This window comes from Camponotus vicinus, unplaced genomic scaffold, assembly GCF_025532165.1.
Source record: "Camponotus vicinus isolate PSW18456_S1 unplaced genomic scaffold, iyCamVici1.0 SCAF_6, whole genome shotgun sequence".
Taxonomy (NCBI): domain Eukaryota; kingdom Metazoa; phylum Arthropoda; class Insecta; order Hymenoptera; family Formicidae; genus Camponotus; species Camponotus vicinus.
The window spans coordinates 8,675,831-8,697,308 of NW_028141978.1; the positions used below are offsets into that span (position 1 = coordinate 8,675,831).

At 36.3% G+C, this 21,478-nt stretch overlaps 2 protein-coding genes across 5 annotated transcripts; both read left to right on the forward strand.

The window, feature by feature from the left end:
- Window positions 1-179: 179 nt before the first annotated feature.
- LOC145972937 (uncharacterized) lies at window positions 180-7,401 on the forward strand. 2 transcript variants are annotated; one of them, XM_083101986.1, is made up of 6 exons: window positions 626-710; window positions 767-1,285; window positions 1,470-2,050; window positions 2,131-2,667; window positions 2,850-5,273; window positions 5,486-7,400. In XM_083101986.1, the coding sequence occupies exons 2-6, from the start codon at window positions 768-770 to the stop codon at window positions 5,650-5,652; spliced, it is 4,227 nt and encodes a 1,408-aa protein (XP_082958112.1). In that variant the 5' UTR covers window positions 626-710; window position 767; the 3' UTR covers window positions 5,653-7,400. The 2 variants fall into 2 exon arrangements, with proteins under 2 accessions (XP_082958111.1, XP_082958112.1); XM_083101985.1 differs by having other exon boundaries at window positions 180-1,285; window positions 5,486-7,401.
- Window positions 7,402-8,620: 1,219 nt separating this feature from the next.
- Yps (Y-box binding protein ypsilon schachtel) lies at window positions 8,621-21,149 on the forward strand. 3 transcript variants are annotated; one of them, XM_083102512.1, is made up of 8 exons: window positions 8,621-8,795; window positions 10,743-10,806; window positions 13,923-13,956; window positions 14,049-14,310; window positions 14,411-14,721; window positions 15,627-15,875; window positions 16,404-16,466; window positions 16,797-21,149. In XM_083102512.1, exons 1-8 carry the CDS (start codon window positions 8,735-8,737, stop codon window positions 16,839-16,841), a joined length of 1,089 nt encoding a protein of 362 aa, XP_082958638.1. In that variant the 5' UTR covers window positions 8,621-8,734; the 3' UTR covers window positions 16,842-21,149. The 3 variants fall into 3 exon arrangements, with proteins under 3 accessions (XP_082958638.1, XP_082958639.1, XP_082958640.1); XM_083102513.1 differs by lacking the exon at window positions 16,404-16,466; XM_083102514.1 differs by lacking the exon at window positions 15,627-15,875 and having other exon boundaries at window positions 8,625-8,795.
- Window positions 21,150-21,478: the final 329 nt, after the last annotated feature.

The following is a 21,478-nucleotide window of genomic DNA, read 5'->3' on the forward strand; positions in this document are numbered from 1 at the left end:
CCTGATCTAAATTATTCCTGCAATCTCTGGGTGCCTATTACAGATTTACTAGATTTCGACAAATGAAATTGTAGATACTCTAGTAAATTTCCTCACTTTTGTTATTTTCACTTCGTTTCAAAAACCGTAATAGGCCCCCTGGTGTAAAAAAAAAAGAAACAGATTTGACAGTGAGCTTGCGCAAGGCGATAGGTAGGAATTGGTATTTTAAATGTGGAGAAAGGAGAGATTTTTTTCGGACTTCTCTAAATGATTATGCCCTCTCTTCGCGCGTCAGGCTGGAGAGGAACGAGGGGCCCTCGTACTCGGCGTTTCCCGCCAATCGACGGCCGCCAATTTGCATATCGATGTATATCGATGATCTCATCGCTCGCGGGCAAGTTCCGACAATTGCGGTGAATGTGCTCTTTTCAAACATGGGGAGGTTATCTTTTTGAACAACTAACAGTACTATGTGGAACCTCGGTAACCGCGCTGCCGTGGTGTTGACGTTAAGCGTGACGTGCGGGTGCGTGCTGATTTGCAGCGCCTGGGGCGCGATCCTGGCGTTGGCGCTCACTCTGCTGTTGGTGGTGTACGCGTGTTACTCCCTGCTCGCGAACGACAGCCTAGTGTCGCCGTACGCGTATCAGATACTCGGCTACCTGAGCGAGGCGGTCCACGAGCTCGGCGCGGCGTTCCGCGTCGCCTACGGTTACGGTACCGGACAAGTGCGTAAGCTCGGGCACAGTGCGAGCCGTTGTTACCGCGAACATTTTCCGTTCAGGATGCCTAAGCGACGCGCGAGCGCTTATCAGCTGAGCAGCGATCCTTGCGTCGCCGTCAAGCGTAGAGACTCCTCGTCGTCGACCTCTGCCTCGTTCTCAACGTCCAGGTTCAGCTCGATCGGCCAATTGAGCCCGATCCCGCATCACTCGCGCGTTGACGACGTGCTCGCGGTAGACGGTAAGTTCTACGACGCCGGCGACAATGATCGTTTGTCGAGGAAGCGACAGCAATCCGTCTTTGGCAAACACACTTCCACGCCGGTGATCAAACCCGGTGACAGAGAAGGGAACTATAAAAACGGCGACGTCGATCCCGAATCGCGCCAAGTATCTTCTAAGAGGATGTCTCAGACTTATATGTCCAGCTGTGGTGAGAACATCACGCAGTTTAGTCCTGAGGGCTCCCCATGGGGCGTGAGTATCAGTCCTACCATGCGCCCTAGACCAGCGGGTATAAAGACAGTTCAGACTGTTGCCGGACCCTTGTTAGCATCGACAAGATATAATATCGATCCAAAGTAAGTATATCTGGAAATTTAATTTCAATTACATCTTTTCCTATTCGTAACATAAAGAGTATTATCTTTGTTACCTCTCTATAAATAGTTATAATAAAATTGTAACAAATTTTTATATATTTGTGTTAAGGAATATTTTATATTTAGAATTATTACTTATATTTTATCCTTTTTTATGAATAAGGGTCTATACGGATGTGACATCACCAGGTCTTACAACAAGATTAACCAAGTATGCTACAGAGGCAAAGAGTAAATTGATCCATCAATCTCAGTATGGTGCCGGGCAATTTCCAAAAGTTAATCTTTATGCGAGTCCAATTCCTCTGCTGAATGCAAAATCTACAAAGATGAGAATGCCTGTGACAGTAAGGGTAGCAGCGCCAGATGTGACAAAGTACTCCCCACCTGAAAGGCAAAAGATTCTGTCTAATATTTGTCACGCAGAGAACAGGTCACCCACGAGTGTTGTACAAGTTTTAAAAGAGATATCATTAAAACGACATGCATCGACGGAGGATGTCAGTTTTGATGTTGCTAAGAAGCAAAAAACAGACAGTTTTTTCAATGAGGAAAGAGAATTAGTTTTGGAAGAAAACAAGCAGAAACGTAGCAGGGACGAATCGTCCAAATCAGAAGAGGATCTTTCTCCTCAAAGTAAACCTGTCAGACCTGCAAAACGTACAAAAACACGATCTTGTTACGATATCTTGAATTCACTGAGTTCCAGTATGCATGTTGCTACTGGTATTAAAAGAAAAGCAGGCAAGTATTAAATTTTATCTATAATTATGTTAATAATTTTTATATTTGATACATAAATTTTTATTAATATTTTTTCACAGTTGATTTCTCACGTAGTGGGACACCCGATTTCGAAAAGCACTTCAAGTCATTGGAAAATCCACATTCTAATAATTCTCCTATTGTGCTGCAGTCTCAAAATTTAGATAGAGATCATACAGATAAATCCGAGTCAAAAGAAGTATATTCGAGAAATCTCGAAACATTCGATTCTAAAAGAACGCAGGAATTTCCACTGATGAAAGGGATATTGAAGTTGTCTAACAAAGAATCAAGAAGCAATTTAAACAAAGCAACGCCCGTAGTAATTCACAAAACTACAAAAAAAGATGTCATCGAAACTAATGATATCAAATCCGTTCCATCAAAATTCGTCAAATTGACAGAAAAACTATTTATGAGAGCCGAACCTGAACGGAACGAACGATTGAAATCGCTCGTAGAAGAACCAAGTAACATAAAAGTCAAGTTTGCAACAGATAATGTAGAAGAGATAAAGAGGGACGACATACGAAATATGAGGCAAACTAATATGAAGGCGAGACTACAAAGTATGTTTGATGCAATCTCAGGAAAAGGTAAATATAATAAAAAAATGCTTGTCTTGTGTCAGATCATTAATAATTTCTCATGTAAGAGTACCAAATGCTTCTCTTTCTTTAATATTTTGATTTAAAGATTTACGGGAAAGAAATATTATTACACTCTCCTCTTTTTCTCCTCATTATCTTTATAAGAACTTTTTTATTTATGATTTCAGCTGAGAACAAAATCAATCCAGACGTCGTAATACAAGCGGACGATATTAACGCGACATTTACGCCACCAGTCACATGTTCAGTCACTTGCGCGACTCTTAATTCTTTGACAACCACGACCAATATCAATACTACACCGCTTTCCACTGCGGCTATTATTCCAAGTGGTAGTTTTTCTTCATCGAGTCCTGATGCGAAACTTGGTACGAAACCGGCCATAATTTTCAGTTCACCGAATACTACACCAAATACTACACTGAATACTACACCGAATGCTACACCGAAAGCTACACCGAAAGCTACACCGAAAGCTACACCGAATGCTATAGCGAATACTAAAGTGCAATCGAATGTGCCGTCAATAAATAATAATACTCTCAAAACAAAAGAAACAAATGATCAAGCGAAAGTTGTACCAATTACGCCCGTGATTGCAAATACAGAATCTTTACAGAAAATTATATCTTCGACTCCAAGTACAACACCAACTTTCAGTTTCGGCAAACTAGCTACAACGCCGAGTAATTCATTGCCGAACTTTGGTACTAATATATCTAATAGCAGTACCTTTACATTAGCTGCTACTACCACAATAACATCTCCATCAACGTCTATTAATTTCTCAGCAGTCAATAAAACGCCATCGAGCTCGACATTTGCACTTGTGACTTCTAGCGCTACGATCGAGACGAAGAACATTATTTCTACAAGTGCATCCGTTAATTCATCTACTAAAATCAATACTACACAGGCTAATCCTACCTTCACTCTCGCTAGTGGCAAACCCTTTTCGCATCCCGTTGCGATCGCTCAAAGTTCAATATCAAGTTTATCAACTCAATCCACATTGCCAGTTAAAACTTCACCATCAATCAGTGTCGCTGGCTTTAACAATATTACAAGCACTACATCAAATAGTCTTACAACAACATCTGCGATTCCACTTTCATTCACTTTTGGAAACAACAGTACCGTTTCGCAACTTCCAAAGTCGAATAATTTCATGTTCAGTCAATCTAATAGTAATACTCAATCGAAAGTAAACGCTTTTGGAAATTCTTTGAGCCAGACGACATCATTGCCCCAAGTTACGACTAAATCTTTTAATTTCACACCTAATATTTTGGTGACGACCACTGCAAGTAACCCATTTACGAATGTTACAAATACCACATCGTTAACGACATCGACAGCGACCGGATTATCTAATGCACCTGCGTTCTCGCTCAGTACGTCCACCACTACTTCAACATCTACTTCATCTACCAGCAAACCTCTGTTTGTTTTTGGCACTTCCAATACTTCAAACACGACATCAACAACTGCAGTTCTACCAGTTACAACTGCCAGCAATATAACCAATTTCGGTGGGATGAAAAATAATGCCGTTCTCGCGTTTGGTGTGTCTACCGCGACTATCACTCCGCAATTTAACACACCTACAATTACCGTTCCACAATTTGGTGTATCCACCACATCCATTTTCGCCACTACATCGAATACAACGACGAGCACAAATATCTTTGGTTCGACTAGCAACAGCCAATCATTTTTCGGAACTGCATCAACTGTACCAGGAACTACAGGCATATTTAACAATCCGACGACTACGGTGCCTTCAATTTTCGTTACGACAGCCAATACTGCATCTTCATCAAACAGCACGATCAGTTCCAATTTATTTGCTAATGCTAATACCAATTTGACTCCAACGACCACTACATCTTCAATGTTTGGTAGTGGCACGCCAATTTTCGGACAGACAAAGCTTTCGCCGTCCTTCGGAACAACAAGTGGCATGTTTGGCAGCACGACATCATCGTTGTTCAATTCAACCACACAAGTCGTGCCGACCACATCCACATTCAACATCACCGGAAACGTTTCTACCGGTACGATCACCTCTGGCTTTGATAGCATAAACAACACAACACTCGGGTTTGGAACACCAAACGCAGGAACATCGCAGACAACACCAGCTTTCGGCAGTACAACCAGTATGTTCGGTCCGACCGATAAGACCACGTCGATTCCCCTATTCGGAACGAACACTACGCCGGCTAGTGGAACTTTCGGCATCTCTTCGACGACGAGCACTTTCGGCACGCAAAATCCTACGAATCTCACGTTTGGGACTGCAGCAAGTAGCAGTAATATATTCGGTGATAATAAATCTCCCTTCGGCGCAACGCCCGCGACCACTACGGGCTTTGCGGGTACATCTACATCGTCTTCGATTCCCACCTTCGGTACTACTAATGCTAATAATGCGAGCAATAACACAAATACTATGTTCGTCTTTGGAAGCAATCAGAAGGATGGGCAACAAAATACTACATTTTCTTTCGGATCCAATTTTGCTGGAAGCAATAATTCTACGGCTGCATCATCTACTCCGTTCCAATTTGGATCTACTTCCAAATCAGGTAAATTTTTAAATATAAATTATTTTATTATTAATATAACTATGTAATCATATAAAGAAAATTGAGTCATATGTATAAACGAAATTTTAGATGAAAAGAGTAGAAAATTGTACAAGCTCCTGTTCTAAAATATTATTGTTACTCTTGATTATTCGTTTCTTCAATATTCTGATATTCAATTATATTAATTGCAATCACTTTTGTGTTTTCAGCACCAACAGGATTTAACTTTACCACACCACAGCCAGCGACTACTACTCTTAATTTTGGGACATCAGCAGCACCGACCTTCAATCCTTCGACACCTGGTATGTTCAATATCGGGAGTGGATCTACCGCGCCGCGATCTAGGACAATTCGTATGCGAAAACCGAGATGATGGAGAATGTAAACGTCGCTCGTTTGAGTGAATATTTTTGTTTGAAATATATATATATATTTGAAGTGTTTATTCAATTATATTATTTTATATATAATTTCGTGCGGATATGAAACATATAATTAATGCACATACCACATTCGATATTTAATAAATTTGATAAATAAATCATATAATACAAATTATATATTGTGAAGATAATAAGTAATAAGTGTGGTTTGCCACATTTTTTAAAGTATGTTCGGTAACGGGATTGCCAAGTGTCTCTCACCCTGTACATATATAAGTACAATATATACATATATAAGTTCATATATATTGGATGCTTTGTGTCTAATTTAAGCCAATCATCTAAAATTTTTATCTGAAATATCTTTTGATGGAAAAATGAGTAAGGAAAAAATTACATTTTCTTTAATCCTGTATAAAAAAATTCATATTTTTATGATTTCAAATTTTTTTATAAAAGATATAAAACACTAAAATACACACATATACACATATATTTATATAATAAATATATCTATATATGTTTATTATATAAATATATGTGTATATCTATATGTTTATTATATAAATAAAAAAATTATTTCATTTTTATAAAATATTAATTTTTCTACCTAGATATACTCATTTTTCCATATTATTAAATCGATTTGATGGGAATATAATATCATCATATAATTATATAGATGAAATAACCTGTATATATAATAGCATATAACATTTTAGTTCAATCTAAACTTTAGAAAAAATGACATAAACTTTACAAAAATATGCTTTAAACTTATCCAACAACTGCTGCTTACAGAACTTTGATGTTGCATAATATAATGCAACATGTAATTCAAAAATGCAACATACAAGTTTATTTATCTGTACAATTGTAATTAACGAATAATGAAATAATGATGTAGACAATTTTTCAAGTCTTAATGGTTTGAACAATCTAGTAAAATTTATCATTATGTTTTCCTACATTCATATCAATTTACATTTCAAGTTTCATCGACAGATAGTTTCTCCTTTATTATATGTATATAACTCGTAACTAATATATATATATATATGATAATATCTTATTATTTTTATGTACATTAACATTTACGTGTTTATTGTGTTGTTCCTAGGCATATAATATTTTTTATCCTATAGAAAGCTTTATATCATTACAAGCATATCGAGTATTTCTAAAATAATACAAGTTTTGATTTAAATAATAGAGATTTCGCGTTTACTATAAGCGACACACATCTCTTGCCTTCTTAACTTTTTGTTGTATTATTTGGACAAATGAGTGAAATTTGTGTGTAAACAAATGTTCTTCCATTTATATGAGAAAAAAAATCTATATATATATAACAATATTTAATTTAAAATTTATCGAATAAAAAAGATGTGTACGTCTTGTATGTGATGGAAACTTTTTATATAAAAAAATTAGAATAAAATATTAATTGTATTTATTATTTATGACAGATTGTCACCAGTTCAATAATGACTATTAATAATAATGTAATATTTATACATGTTTTTATTTCATGCCAGTGATGTATTTTGTGTGGATTTCTTATTTCATTGTATTATTACTGCATTTTTAGCTACTCAACATGTACATATATTAACGATACGTGTAACGATACATATATTAACGACATGTGTTTTCACACATTAGTTAATGTAAGACAAATAGATTACTGTAACTATATACATATAGTAAAAACATATAATTATATATAATTGTAAATATATATACCTTTTCTCCACTGCTTTTTTTAAATATTCAAATTGTTAAAATAATTGTAAACTTTAGAAAACTCATAATTAAACATCGACATTATTCACTAAAGAAAAAAAAACCTGAACATGATTCAATCAATATACATTAAATATTATTAAAACCATTATTAATTTCGTTCATTAATAATATAATTAAAACCATTATTAATTTCATTCATTAATACAAATTTGAGCTAGTTATATTATTAACAATTATAATATGTATATATATATATATATATATATATATATATTATATATATGAAAAATTATATCTTTATTCGATATATTAGAAAAAGGAGCACGTGTTATTAAAGTTTTCTTTAAATTTTTATCGTGCCAAAAAAATATTAATTGTTATGTTTATCCCGAATTTTTTCTTTACGAACATGTTGCTATTCTTATTTTATATTTTCAATTTAGATGTTTCGTCTTTATATATTTTCTCTATGTTTAAAAATAGTTAAAGCATAAATTTCTATTTTTATTTTTCTTTTCAAATACCGTCCTTATCTGCGCAGCAGGATACTTGTCTATTGTATTCCTTACCTTTTTCCATTTCTTTTTCTATTATACGAGAGATTTGAAAATCGTAAAACTCATATGGAGCATTACAAAAAGCATGGTCTTTTGATTTTTATCGTAATAGAAATACCAAGTACCATGTGTATGCATTTTTTCTTTGCGAGTATATTGATAAATAAAGATTCTTTTGTGCTATACATGTTTTAAATTTAAATATTTCATCCCTTTTATTTTCTGTGTATTTAAAAAGAATAGTTTTTCAAGCTAAATCTTCTTTTCAAATCAACATTTTTCTTCCTCCGGGTCAGGGTGCATTCTTTCTTCTATTGTATAAAAGAATTTGAAAAAGATAAAATTCCTTTTATTTATTCTCTAAGATAAAGAATAACTCAAAGGTCATTTATAGCTTCGAAAATATTCGAAAATTCGTTAAACTGAAAATTGTATACGCTGCATGTGTGAGTGTACATGTATATACGTGGAGAGATCCGGTGATGGGGAGCGATGCGCATGCGCGTCGCTCTTCGGCGATTCTCGCCGCTCGTCGAGACTCCTCGTGAAAGCTCGGCGCGCGCGATTGGTCAACGCGGCGGCCGTCCGGTGGGAGACAGCCAATCAGCGGCCGCGTTACACGCTGGGCATGGTGTGTTTACCCGGGTTGCCTGGAGGCACCAGGCACCACCATTGCGACTTCAGATAGGTATTAACATCATTACCAGACAGAAGGAAACATCTAGGTACGGACGTACTCGCGCGTCTCAATTCCACCTTTAACACCATGGGTGAGACCGAGAAGCAGCCGGAACAACCAAAGGCTGTCCAGCAGAAGATGGTCATCGGTGAGTACGAGTTTGCATTATTATCGCGCCGTTTTCCGCGCCGCGCCGCGCCGATACGCGACGAAAAAATTGCCCGATCGAGGCCGCCGCCGCGCGTTCCTCCGCCCGTAATGGCGTCCACGCTCCTCTCTATACATCCGGAGCCATGTGGCCGGCGCGCGGAAATCGCGCCAAGCTCCTGCGCTCGAGCTCCCCTCGGACGGCGCCGAGACGACGCGGCCCGGACGTCGTCCATTTTTTTCATCAGCTGATGCTCGCCGCGAATCTTCCCTCTTTCGTGGATTCCTCGTGGAGAGACGGGGACCCTTGGTAAGGGGTCATCGATTTTCACCTATAGTCGCGTCCCTTGTTCCGGCGCGTTGCGTCATGTAACCTGAAAAGAAGAGGGAAAAAAAAAGATCCGGGTGCTGGACGACTAGAGTCGACGTGGTCGAGGCTTCTCCGGGAGGCGGGAGATCCATCGGCTTGATATCGATCTTTCACTTTCCGCCGAAGTAACCGCGCCGATCTGAAGTGTCCGGCGCCGCGCGCGCTCCACGTTTTCGTTATGTAAGCGCGTCGTAGCCGCGTGCTTTTTGCAGCAGCGAATTACAATTGCGCCTTCGCACTCGGTGGATTCGTCTCGCGTATTCATTCGCTAGTCGGGTATTCACGTCCGCGTCTCGAAAGGTTTAAATATATACGAGTGCGGCGAGAAATTCTGAAATTCGACGAATATCCCTTTATTCTCGGAAAAAGGAACGGCAAATAAACGTATCTGAAAGTTAAATTTGACCGAGAATGTTCGAAAATTCGTTCAAATCGAATGATCTCATTGTTTATTTGGAAAAAGTCGTATAAATATATTCCACTTCTCCAAAGAGTTTTTTATATAAGAAATATGATATATAAAAGTTTAAAAATATATGTTGCTAAAATATAATTGATATACTCATATTAGAGTTCGTACACATATTTCATTGAAATTTATACTGTTTAGAAGAGATACAAGCCAATTTCAAATCAATATATATCTTAAATGTAATGGTTAATTTCTTAAGCGCTTAATTAATTTCAACGTTTTATAAATTCTATGAGTTTGGCGATGTAATAAAATTGTTCCTATTTTCATAAGAATTCTGAAGAATTTCGCAGATACAATCGCATTGAAACTATGTTGTGACATTAATTTCGACCTTTGTTGGGCTATACTGCTTCAAGGTCGTGTGTAACTGTTATTAAGATAGTCTTATCATATTTTCGCCAAGAAGTCGGATCAGTTATTTATATATATATATATATATATATATATATATATATATATATATATATATATATATTTTAAACGCATGGACAAATTTACTATTCTAAATTTTCAACTTTTAAAAAGTTTTTTTTTAATTTTAAGAAATCTAAAAGTAAATTTATTTAAAGATTAATAAAGAATGTAAATTAATTATAATTCTATTCACAAACCACTATTCCTTTAAGGATTCTTCTTATCACGATTGAGTATTTAATTTTCTACTATTTCCCTAATGCATTCCTAGAAATATCAGTCATCAGTTATAAAAACAGTATTTGTCGTTCGATTTCGAACAATGACGTGTTCAAATAAATACGCGATAAGTTTCCGTTAAGCATTAAGTTATTTCCTTCTTCAAGGTCGCTTTCACAGTTTAATAATAATAAGTACAGATGATATCCTCTGACTCGACGTTTTCTTTTTCGTGTTTTGATTATTTGAAATATGTGTAATTTCTCTTATAATTAAATTCCTTTCTTATTTTTGATTTATATTTATTATATTAATTATTACAGTACACGAGAAAAGCATAATATAATAAATATTGTAAAACTTTAACAAGGAAAAATTATAAATTAAGCGCATTGTACGAAATTTCATTATCAATTTAAATACTTGTCGCATTTGAATTATTTTTTTGAAACATTTTTCTTCTATTTCAGCAAACAAAGTGACCGGGACTGTAAAATGGTTCAACGTCAAGAGTGGCTACGGTTTCATTAATAGGTCAGTAATCGTTATTTTATATTTATTTTACAACCAAGTTTTTCTTCTCCTTTTTGTTTTTACAATTACATGCCATGCCTGTCATTTTATGCAACGCTACATGGGATAGAGAACACATGTCTATTTGCTTGTGTGGGTGTCTCGTGTAAGGATTAGTCATATACTATTTTAATTTAAACGCTCATTTTGCGCTGCTACTCTCAACGTAGCATATCTCTGCTCCATCTTCCATGAAAGTTCTCCTCGAATATACACGTCGCAAATATCTAATTATCTTTTTTGATGTTGCAGTCTCTTATTCACATGTTTATTGAATAAAAAAATTTTCATTACATACGTTAAAGAATTTATTACTCATTTAAGGAGAATTTAAGAAGGATATTAATTGATCGATATCTGCGATTATTCCTGGGGAAAACTTTTACACGTGTTAAATCTATTAGTCGACGAGCACGCTCGTTGCTTCTGTAACAGTATGAGAATCAATAATAATCGTTAATAACTCGAGAAATATTTTTTTTAAATATTTTAATGCAAGAAAAAAGACATTCACTTAACAGATAGACTCATTTAATATATTTATCAAATCATTGAAACATCATTTCTTAAACATATTTGCTTTCTTAATGATCAATACATTTCATTATTATCAATCCCTTCAATAATATCAAACGCATTCTACTTTTCTAATTTTCTTATTCCACTTGGAAATGTATAAACTCATCGGTGTAACATGAATCTATATCTGAATTGATTCTTAATTGATCCGTTTTTATTATTTTATATTACGAATGTGTAAAATTTAGAACGCGAGATACTTTGGAAATTAATTGATAACGATTTCAAGGGACGCGGGGGAAATATAGCGGATCTTTAATATTAGGAAAATCGTCTCTCTCTCTCTCTCTCTCTCCGCTACAGGTTCTTGCAACCTCGACCTGGCACTCTGCCGTACGGAAAATAGACGTATCATTCGGCACGTGCACGGGCCGCAGAGTCGGTTTCTCGCTATTTCGAGGTCCTTCTATTCACCTGGCCGAGGGCCAGAAAATTTTCGCGCATGCTCGCAGACGAGAAACTGTTTTGCCGCGTATTGTGCACGCGGAACTTTTACAAGTGCGGACAATGCGGGGCCTTGCGTGAGGGCGTTTCGCGATAGGAAAGAATTACATCGGGACGAATTCGAATTAAAGAGGAACTCTCGCGTATTTTAGATTCTCTCGGACACACGAGGGGCAGAAAACAGTTTCGCACGATTGTTTTCAGGTATGAACGCTTACCTGCTTGCACTTGAAAACTCTCGAATGCACTTTCACCGACTCTGACGCCAGCGATATCGTAAAATATTAGAAACGACCGTCACGATACAACTATTTACAGATGTAGAACGCTTTCGTCGAACTATCCCAACAATCGTCACGTTTTAGTTGGATTTTCAGTTGCTCCGTCTCCTAAAAAAATATAAAAATGCTGTAGTCGAGTTCTTTATTTTGATATTATTCTTTATAACAAAGAAAAGCATGACGTATTGTGCCAAGAATTTTTCCTTTTTATTAAAAACTCGTGTATCTTATCTACAGTAAGAATTTAATCTATACATATTTGGGTTTCACAACTTTTTATGTTTCATGTATCTCTCTTACTCATTCAAATTTATCTACAAAAATAATTTTTTTATAAAGATATAAATTTATTAAAATAATTATATAAAAAAATTGTATTGATTATATCAAATTAACCGCAATGTATTGCGGTGTAATGTTAATCTTAAAATATAGATAAGAATAGATTTTGTGATGAATGTCTAACAATAGTTGAAACGAACGTGTTTCATGATTCCTTGAAAATTATTCAAAGACGTTTCCGGGAGAAATTTGAAAGATAATGAATGAAATAAATGAAAATAGAATCTCTCTATATTTCCACCGTAACAAGATTCATTGAAAATTAAATAGCCTTTACCAAGACGACACGAATCCATTGTTCATTCGTCGTGTTCACCCCGATTTCGATGGACTCGACTACCACAATGGAAGAGCAACGTTCCATCTCGATACCCATTGGATCGTGCTTATTCGGCATCGATCCATGTTCCGAGACGTACATCAAATTTCAACAGTATAGATAATACTTGATATAGATATTATTAAAAGATTAAGAAAATGCAAACTCAATATTATTTAAAATAATGAAATTATAATTAATTAAATAATTATGATTAATTAAATTAAAATTATGATTAATTAAATTAATATTAATTAAATTAACATTAATCATATAATAAGAAAAATTGATTTGGACATAAGAGTATGTATTGCGCTTGTAATCTACAAAAATACATTGTCCCGTAAAGATAAAAATGTATGACATTGTAATTTTTATTTGAAATATCGATTTCTGTTAATTCGGTGATATAAAAAAAACTCTAAAAATTTTATTTATGATCTTCGCGATTCTTCACACTTGATTCACCTTTTGTTAATCGTGTAACAGAGAGAGGGGAAAAGAGGGAAGGGAAGGGGTTGTCTAGTTTGTAGCAGCTGGTGTGTATTTGTGTATGAGCTTGCGTACTTCTCCCTTGATTGTGTGCGCACTGCGAGGTTCGACGACCTTTCAACTCCATGCTTTGCTACGCAGCTTCATGGATTCCGACTATGTCCGTACGCTCGCGAATTCATGCGTGGGACATACATATTCGCGACTCACGCGGTCTATCATGAATACGCGTGGAACTTTGTTGAGAATGTGATCGAATGTATGTATTGTACTGATACAATTAAATCAAATTTCCATTATATGCCGTGATAGATACATAATAAACAGTAGGACGTAATTATTCCGCTTTTCAACGACTTAATAAAGTCTCTTTTTGCAAGAGATATAAATTGCAAATGCAATTGGGAATTTAAATTTAAAATTGTTTGAAATATAACATTTTCACTATTACAAAATTAATGCTTAGAGATTAGAAAAATAGATTATTTTTTATCTACAATTATTGAAAAAAATTAACTGACTTTTGTATAAATATTTCAGATAATTAATCTTAATTTGCATTAAAAATATAATAAAATATTGATTGTTTTTAACACATTTGCTCATCTTGATTGTTTCAGAAATGACACCAAAGAAGATGTATTCGTCCACCAGGTAAGCTTCTCGCTTTTAATACTAATTATGGCATTTTATTCTCAAGATACCGATCAAGATACAGTATCTTAATATTACGTATGTAATTGCAGTCGGCAATCGTTAAAAATAATCCGAGGAAGGCCGTGCGCAGCGTTGGAGACGGCGAGGTCGTAGAGTTCGATGTCGTCATCGGCGAGAAGGGTCATGAAGCCGCAAACGTCACCGGTCCAGCGGGTGAAGCAGTTAAGGGCTCACCTTATGCGGCGGACAAGCGTCGTGGATACCGCGGTATCCATTGGGTGTACCCAAGACGCGGTAACGGACGACCTCAAAATCGTAGACCGCGCGAAGGCCAAGAAGGTTACGATCAAGGTATACGCGGGTGTCTTCGTCTTTGGACATTTTCTTTTTTTTCTTCTTGTCTTTCAAAAAGTATCGAGAGAATAACTTATCGTTTTGTTTTATAAATTAGGGGAAGGAAAGAGCGGTGATGACGCGAATCTGACCGAAGGCCAGGCACCGCAGCAACAGCGTCGCTATAGGTTGCGACGTCATTATGATGGCTATTATCGTGGAGGACGGCGTTCCGGGCCCGCTCCCACGCAAGGAGAAGGCACCGAGGGAGGTGAGCAAGTGGAAGGAAACGGCGAGGGTAATATCCCGCCGCGCGGTGGCGGTCGTGGACGCGGTGGTCCGTCACGACGTTACTTCCGCCGTAATTTCCGCGGAGGAAGAGGTGGTGGTCCGGTACGACGTCCTCGCAGTCAGGATGGCCAAGTTAGGGTTAGTATCTCTAACTATCACGATACTACGTATATATAGCTTTTCCTGACATCATTATTGCATATATTATTGGTAACGCGAACAAAAGTATTGAGTTACGCGATTGATTCATTTACAAATACAAAATGTACGTCTTAAGACATTCAAAAAAATTTAAAAATAAATAAAAAAAGATACGAGAACGGTTTCTCGGAGAAAATGTTGTATGTTTGAATTATATTCTTTATAGCGATCATTCTTTCTTTATCATCAAAGCATTTCGAGATACTTAAGCTCGGAATTTTAGATGATATATTCCCTATACACCTTTTAACACCTTTAACTGCAATCTATTTAAATAGTTTTGATGTATAATTTCTATTACACTAAACACATTTCACTTAAAGATTCACTGTATCCTCGACTGCTTGCGCCTAAATGATATATTGTCTTTTTATCATTTTTTTCCGACAGCACAGTGCTGCGTATCATTACACGATAATTGATAAACTTAAACGCGCATTTCAATTTTGTATTTTTGGTATAGATAATGAACAAAGTTTCAAATCTGAACTTGGTTGTTTAAATTTGCACGGTATAGTATCCTTATTACCATAAAAGAATTACTATCTATACAAAAATATTGTGTTTGGCTTAAATGCACTCCTTCACTCTTAGAAATTATGTTTATATATTTAGCAAGGATACATAGATTCCGTAATATCCCTCTCCTTGTGTAATAGACGATGCATTTATTCAAGCACGGAGTATGTGTCCTGCGTTGTTTGTTAACGATTTCCGTTTCACTTTGTGCACTTTGTAAAAATAAAGCAGATATATATCTCAGCCGCCGACAAAATTTCTGTGATCGTCAAAATACTCGGATAGCTGTTATAAAAATTAAATGTGTTGTAAAAAAAAATTAGGTGACCGACGACAGCGAGGCTATTGGCGAGAATGTGGATAATTCGCAAAGAAATCCACGACCACGTTACAGACGACGATTAATACGACGACCACGTGCGACTTCGAGCCAACAGACAAACAGATTAGAAAACTTGCCATCTTCGGGGACAAATCGCAAGTCCCCCAATCCCATTTCCTCCTCCGTGACTTCCCTTCGATCACAAGTCATCGATATTCCTCCTGAATCTTATGATAAATCCACTAATAAGGTATTCTTTCCTCTTTCCTACTTAAGATAATATCCACTAGTAAACATATTTTAACCTCTTTATGGATTCTTTGAAAAATAAACTGACGATTTTATGAATTTAACTTACATACATTTGCATATAATTTTATAAAGTACACGTGAAAATACGTCTTCATGAAAAACACTTCGCTTGCTTTAAAATCTACATCATTAACATTATTAATTAATTATTTTCATCTATGTACTACATCTATAAATACACATTTCTGTAGATCTAATCAATCGATTGCTTATATTTATTTTTCTTTTCTATGCATTCTTGACAAGACACTTTAAAAACGAATTATAATCAAAAGTTGTACTATCAAATCTTGATATTTGCCAAATGTTGGAATAATAAATCATAGTAGTCACGAGCTTTTATCTTCATTCGACATTACGAAAGCTTTTAATTATGAGTCTCTGAACACGCGCAATCTATCGACGAATACAGAGCGGTAGTGCTTAGCACACACTGTTTGCACGTGTCTTTTTGTACTCTTTTCAGTCGGAGCAGAAGTCGGATGCACCTAAAGATTCAGATGCACCTGCCGTGGCCCCTGCTCCACAGGTAAACGGCGCTTTATATTCTCTTTTCTCGATCTTGCAGGAGCTCTCGGTTATCGCAGTTCTTACGCACTTACACTTTGAAGCATTAGGTGTGAGCGACAAAGTAGACGTTAAGATTTATTTTCCTTGCGCTATTTCTGGACTTTCTTACTTTTGTTCTCGTTATCTCCCAGAAAGAATTGCATTTTTTTCTTACGCAGCATCATAAAAGACGTACGAAAGCAAAGATATATATTTTTAGCACGCGTTGCATAATTACTGCCATTATAATATATTGTTCTTGCAGCTTTGCTACATTTGTTTAATGTTCCATGTATCTATATATTTACAGGAGAGCCAACCGGTGCAAAACACCACCACTGAAAGTACCGCTTAACCGAGAGAGAATAACGCGCTACTACCGTAAGAGAGGACACTCCTTTTAATATATAACACCAACACCCGTTATACACACCACAACAATATCAACAACAATAAAACAATTGCAAAAAAAAAATCCAAAAAAATAAAAAAGAAAAAAAAATATAAGAAATCAACAAACACTACTCCACACTCTCGCAAATTATGATTAAGATATGTATGAAGAAAAAACGAAGAATGTGCGTTGATTAGGGAATGTGCGGCGAAATCAAATTTCACCTTTTGAGCGAAGTAAAACTTTTGTTTTTTTGTACTTTCGAAATTTTCACGCACAGTGAATAATGTTGAAGAAACGATAGAGATGCGAAGAGGAAATTCTTCGTGACTCTAAACGATTCTTTTAAATGATTTAATCAAGGGTAATTAAACCGCGTAATGATTGCAACGTTGTACGACGGTTAATCGAATAAGAATAAGATAAAAACAAAGAGTAAAGCAATTACGGAGTACGGAGCGAGATGAATTCGAGCGCGGGCAAGAGATATAAATATATACATATACTTTGTTTTTTTTGTTTTTTTGTGTATTTCTTGTTTCGTACATTACTTCTGATTTTTCTCCGGTAAGACGCATTACAAATCGTTTCATGTACGATATTTGAGTTTATTGCTATATTTCCGCGAGTTTTCTTCACTTTTGGCGACTTTTTCATCGAAAGACAAATCGATTGATATTGAACGGAGTACCACTCGAATTTTTGTCCGTCTCGAAATCATTCGTTTATTTTCGGCTTATATATTGAAATTGGTGGACTACCGTATTGCTTTCGCTTTTTTTGGGCGCAATTTTACCTAGCGTTGGTCAACAAGTGTATAGCACACGTACAGTACAACAATTTTGAAGTATGGTTCTCAAAATTATCTCGTATTTACGCCACACGCTTATTGATCGATGCAAAGTAAAATTATGATGATGCGGTTATGTCAATTTTCTTATACTTTATAAGGAATTTATTACACGTAGAAACGATTATTGTAATAGCATTTATCTTGGCCATATTTTTTATAATTGTCAATACTGGCCCCTGGCGGGTCCCGCAGTGTACAATTCATTAACGATTATTGTTGTTTTGACTTTACGCATTATTGATTAATCGCGAATTAGGGCGCGTTTAGGGCGAAAGTTTGTAAGGTTCCGCCTTCTCGAAAATGCATTCATATCCGATAATGCAAATAATAATAGGACTAATAAGAAGAATAATGATAAGATAGAAGTATCTACACCGTGTCGTTGAGAAAAACAATTAATTTAGTCGCCCTTTAATGCGTCCAAACTTGATGTCAGCGATGCTTGCAGCTTGAATGAAAAAAATTCATCTCGTAACATCTCGCAAACTTTCGCGCCATACGATACACTTCGGATACTTTTGTTCTCCTTACTAGTCCGATTATTTGTATTATCGATATGAATTTTCAAGCGGGAATGCTTGACGAACTTTCGCGTCCTAATTCGCGATTAATCAAGTAATGTCTACAGCGTGAGTAAATCGTCCGGTCGTTTCTAAAATTGACATCGGTCGACAATTTGTACCGAGCAAGTCGTTTTTTTATTAAACCGAGCAAGTCGTTTTTTTATTGAACGTTTGCATAGGGCAATCGACTCGATTTGACTTTTCGAAACAAGAGCCGGGCGTATCACACACATCGGCTCGATTGACGATACGAATAACATGGATTGTCTTGAGAGTACGAAGGAGAGAGAGAATAAGAGAGAGAGAAAACATACTTTATATAATTTTGCATGAAAATAATTTTTAAAATTTTAGTTTGTAGTATCGTCGACGGATAATAAAAGAAATATATACGTCTACCTTCTGTTAAAAAAAAAAGAACAAAATTATCTTTATATTTGGTGAAATTTTTTATTGAATTTCTATTGTGTTTCTTGTGAAGTTCTTGTATTTCTATTTCTTTTCCATTTAAAGTCTATATCCAGGCGACACACGAAAGTCTGCGAAATCACGAAGATGCATAAGAAGAGACATCTTTCAAACATCTTCGTGTCGCTTGGGTGTAGCTTATATCATATGATATTATTGTTTCCGTCGTCTGTGCCCGTCGATCAAAAAACGATGAGTATTGCACAAAATATATTCGCGATATAAAAGATGTCGAATATGAATGTATTAGCGTATATAAAATATATACACAGAATATACATATTTTCGCACAAGAAATGTATTAGCGTGCATCTTTTATACACGTCAATGCATTAAGCAAATAGATATATAAAATCCTTATTCGCGAATATATTTTGCCCCCTAGGCGCCAGCAGAATAATTCCGCCCAAGATATTATCCTATACATCACGATGATCGTTTTTAATTGTTTCACTATCCTATCGTATCCCGTCGTTTGTAAAGTAGCTTTGTCAAGCCGCAATCCAAGTGTGTCTTCGTAAAATTGCATAATATCTTTGTTTGTGTAGCAAAAATCGGAAAGACGGAAGAATATTGATATTTGAGAAATATGAAACATCCGATTGGTTTAGGGTAAGCGAAGCGGTTTAAGGGTGTAATAAGATGAAGAGAAGAAATAATGTGTGTGCGTGAGTGTGGTGCCAAGTGGAGAGAGATAAACGCGCGGTTACGTTACGCGGTTTCGTGCGCGTTGTTTACACTTTTACAACTGTTAGAAAAAAAGAAAATAATCGAAGCAAATCGCCCGAGAATGTCGCATCGATGGTCGCCGAAATTCTTTTCATTCGATCCCGTAAGAAAGAACCCAGCGGACGCGAGATATTATCGATCGACGCATACGCGTCCCTCGCGTTTTCCGCTTTTCTATTAAATTGCAATCCGCGTCCGTTGGGACAAAATCCCGGCGACTCTTCGGGCCGCGTTTTGTTTAACGTAATCACCCTCCGTTGTCTAACGTAACCGCGCGTTCCCACGAAAAAAACACGGTAGAAAGAAATAAAACAAAAAAAAAGAATCCACACAAGAGAGACCGGCCTCTCGAGACACCAGAGAGGCGCGAAACAAACAAAAACTTGAAGCAGCGCGCCGAACGGGCGCGCGATTGTAACTGCAAAAAAAGAACAATGCATGTGTTAACAGTGAATATCAGAGTTAAAGCGATAAAAGTCGTAAAGCCAAAATGAAAGAAACAGAATAACGACGAGAAAAATCCAGCAGTTAAACTTATACGCGGTATAAAAAAAAAAAAGAAAAAAAACGGTACCTAAGACAGTAACCGAGAAAATCTCTCGCACAGTTTGTGCTTCGTCGTTCGGATTATCGCTGTCGTCGAAACATTTTTTTCGGCACAGCCGCCAGTCAATCGCGATCGGTCGTGAAACGGTCATGTGCGTTATATTCGTTGCAAAAGTTGAGAGACGGCTTACGATCGGGCGACGCGAAAAGTTGGCGGGGAAAAAATTCGATACGCATCGCGCGCGGTCCATTAGTTTCCGAACGTTCGCGGGGAAAGTAGCGGAATTTTGCACGAGACACACAATCTCCATAAGCCGGTTCTTTGTATGCCGAATACTTTTTCTCGATCGGAGACGAATATCGAAATTATTTAACATACGAAGCGTCGGGTCGTATGCAGATTTCTTTCGCGTCCGAATTTTACGAGCCTCCGTAAATGTTTTTGCGAATTAATGGCCGGTATTACCGCGTTTCGCGATTGTCATTGGCATTTTTCGGTTCTCTCCTCTCGTCGGAAAAAAAACTTAACTTACCACCTATCGAGAAAAGATAGTGAAAAATTTATCCTTGCTCAGGGAGAATTTTCGGGAAAGAAAGGAAGCTGTGACACCTCCCTTTTTTCGCTCGAAATTCCCGTCGTGCATTCGCGTCATGTGTCTATCGAGGAAAATAATCGCAATAAAAAAGAGTATCACGTCGCGACAGTCAATTAGATCCGATTCGGATTTCACGCGAGTAAAGGCGATACTCGAGTTATATATATGGCGATGTGAACGAAAAATAGAGAAGGTAAAAACAGGGGAAAAAGAACCGAAATCCCGATCGAGGAGACGTTCAACTTTCGAGAGACAAAGAAAAAAAAAGAAGAGAAAATCTATCAAAAGACCTCGACGAACACCGGGCACGACGACATCGTCGTCGTCGTCCAAGCGTGTCCCGAGTATAACAGTCGTCCGTCGACTGCCCTTCCTCTACACACAATGAATTTTGTACCGAAACGTGAAGCTCTAAATGCTAATTTCATACACGGAATTTAATTTTTTCACGAGAAACATGTGCATTATAAAAAATAAATCTACCAAAAAAATTGCAAAAGTTAATGAAACCAAATATGCGTTTTATCTCGCTCCCTTGTTTACTCCCATGTTGTCTCCTATTGAATATCGTCTGTGTAAACAAAACAAAAATTTAGAGAGTAATCCAATATATAAATATTAACGAAGAATTCTTAATTTTATTTAATAACGATTACGATTGATTAAGTTGAATGAAATGAAAATATCAACTGATGAAAGAAATACAATTTTAAATTAAATTAATAGTTGAAATATGTGTGTAAATATTTTAATAAAATTTATTCATTTATCCGTATTAATTTATCTCTTTATAAAAATCCGACATTTGCAGAATACTTTACATAGAACGGCATGATCTGTATA

What these genes read in the sequence shown, in the direction of transcription:
- LOC145972937 (XM_083101985.1), top strand. Translation starts at nt 453, where the DNA reads ATGTGGAACCTCGGTAACCGCGCTGCCGTGGTGTTGACGTTAAGCGTG. An exon ending in AGATATAATATCGATCCAAA is followed by an intron (nt 1,286 to 1,469) that starts GTAAGTATATCT and finishes TTTATGAATAAG; the next exon opens with GGTCTATACGGATGTGACAT. An exon ending in TGGATCTACTTCCAAATCAG is followed by an intron (nt 5,274 to 5,485) that starts GTAAATTTTTAA and finishes TTGTGTTTTCAG; the next exon opens with CACCAACAGGATTTAACTTT.
- Yps (XM_083102512.1), top strand. Translation starts at nt 8,735, where the DNA reads ATGGGTGAGACCGAGAAGCAGCCGGAACAACCAAAGGCTGTCCAGCAG. An exon ending in ATGATAAATCCACTAATAAG is followed by an intron (nt 15,876 to 16,403) that starts GTATTCTTTCCT and finishes TACTCTTTTCAG; the next exon opens with TCGGAGCAGAAGTCGGATGC. An exon ending in CCGTGGCCCCTGCTCCACAG is followed by an intron (nt 16,467 to 16,796) that starts GTAAACGGCGCT and finishes ATATATTTACAG; the next exon opens with GAGAGCCAACCGGTGCAAAA.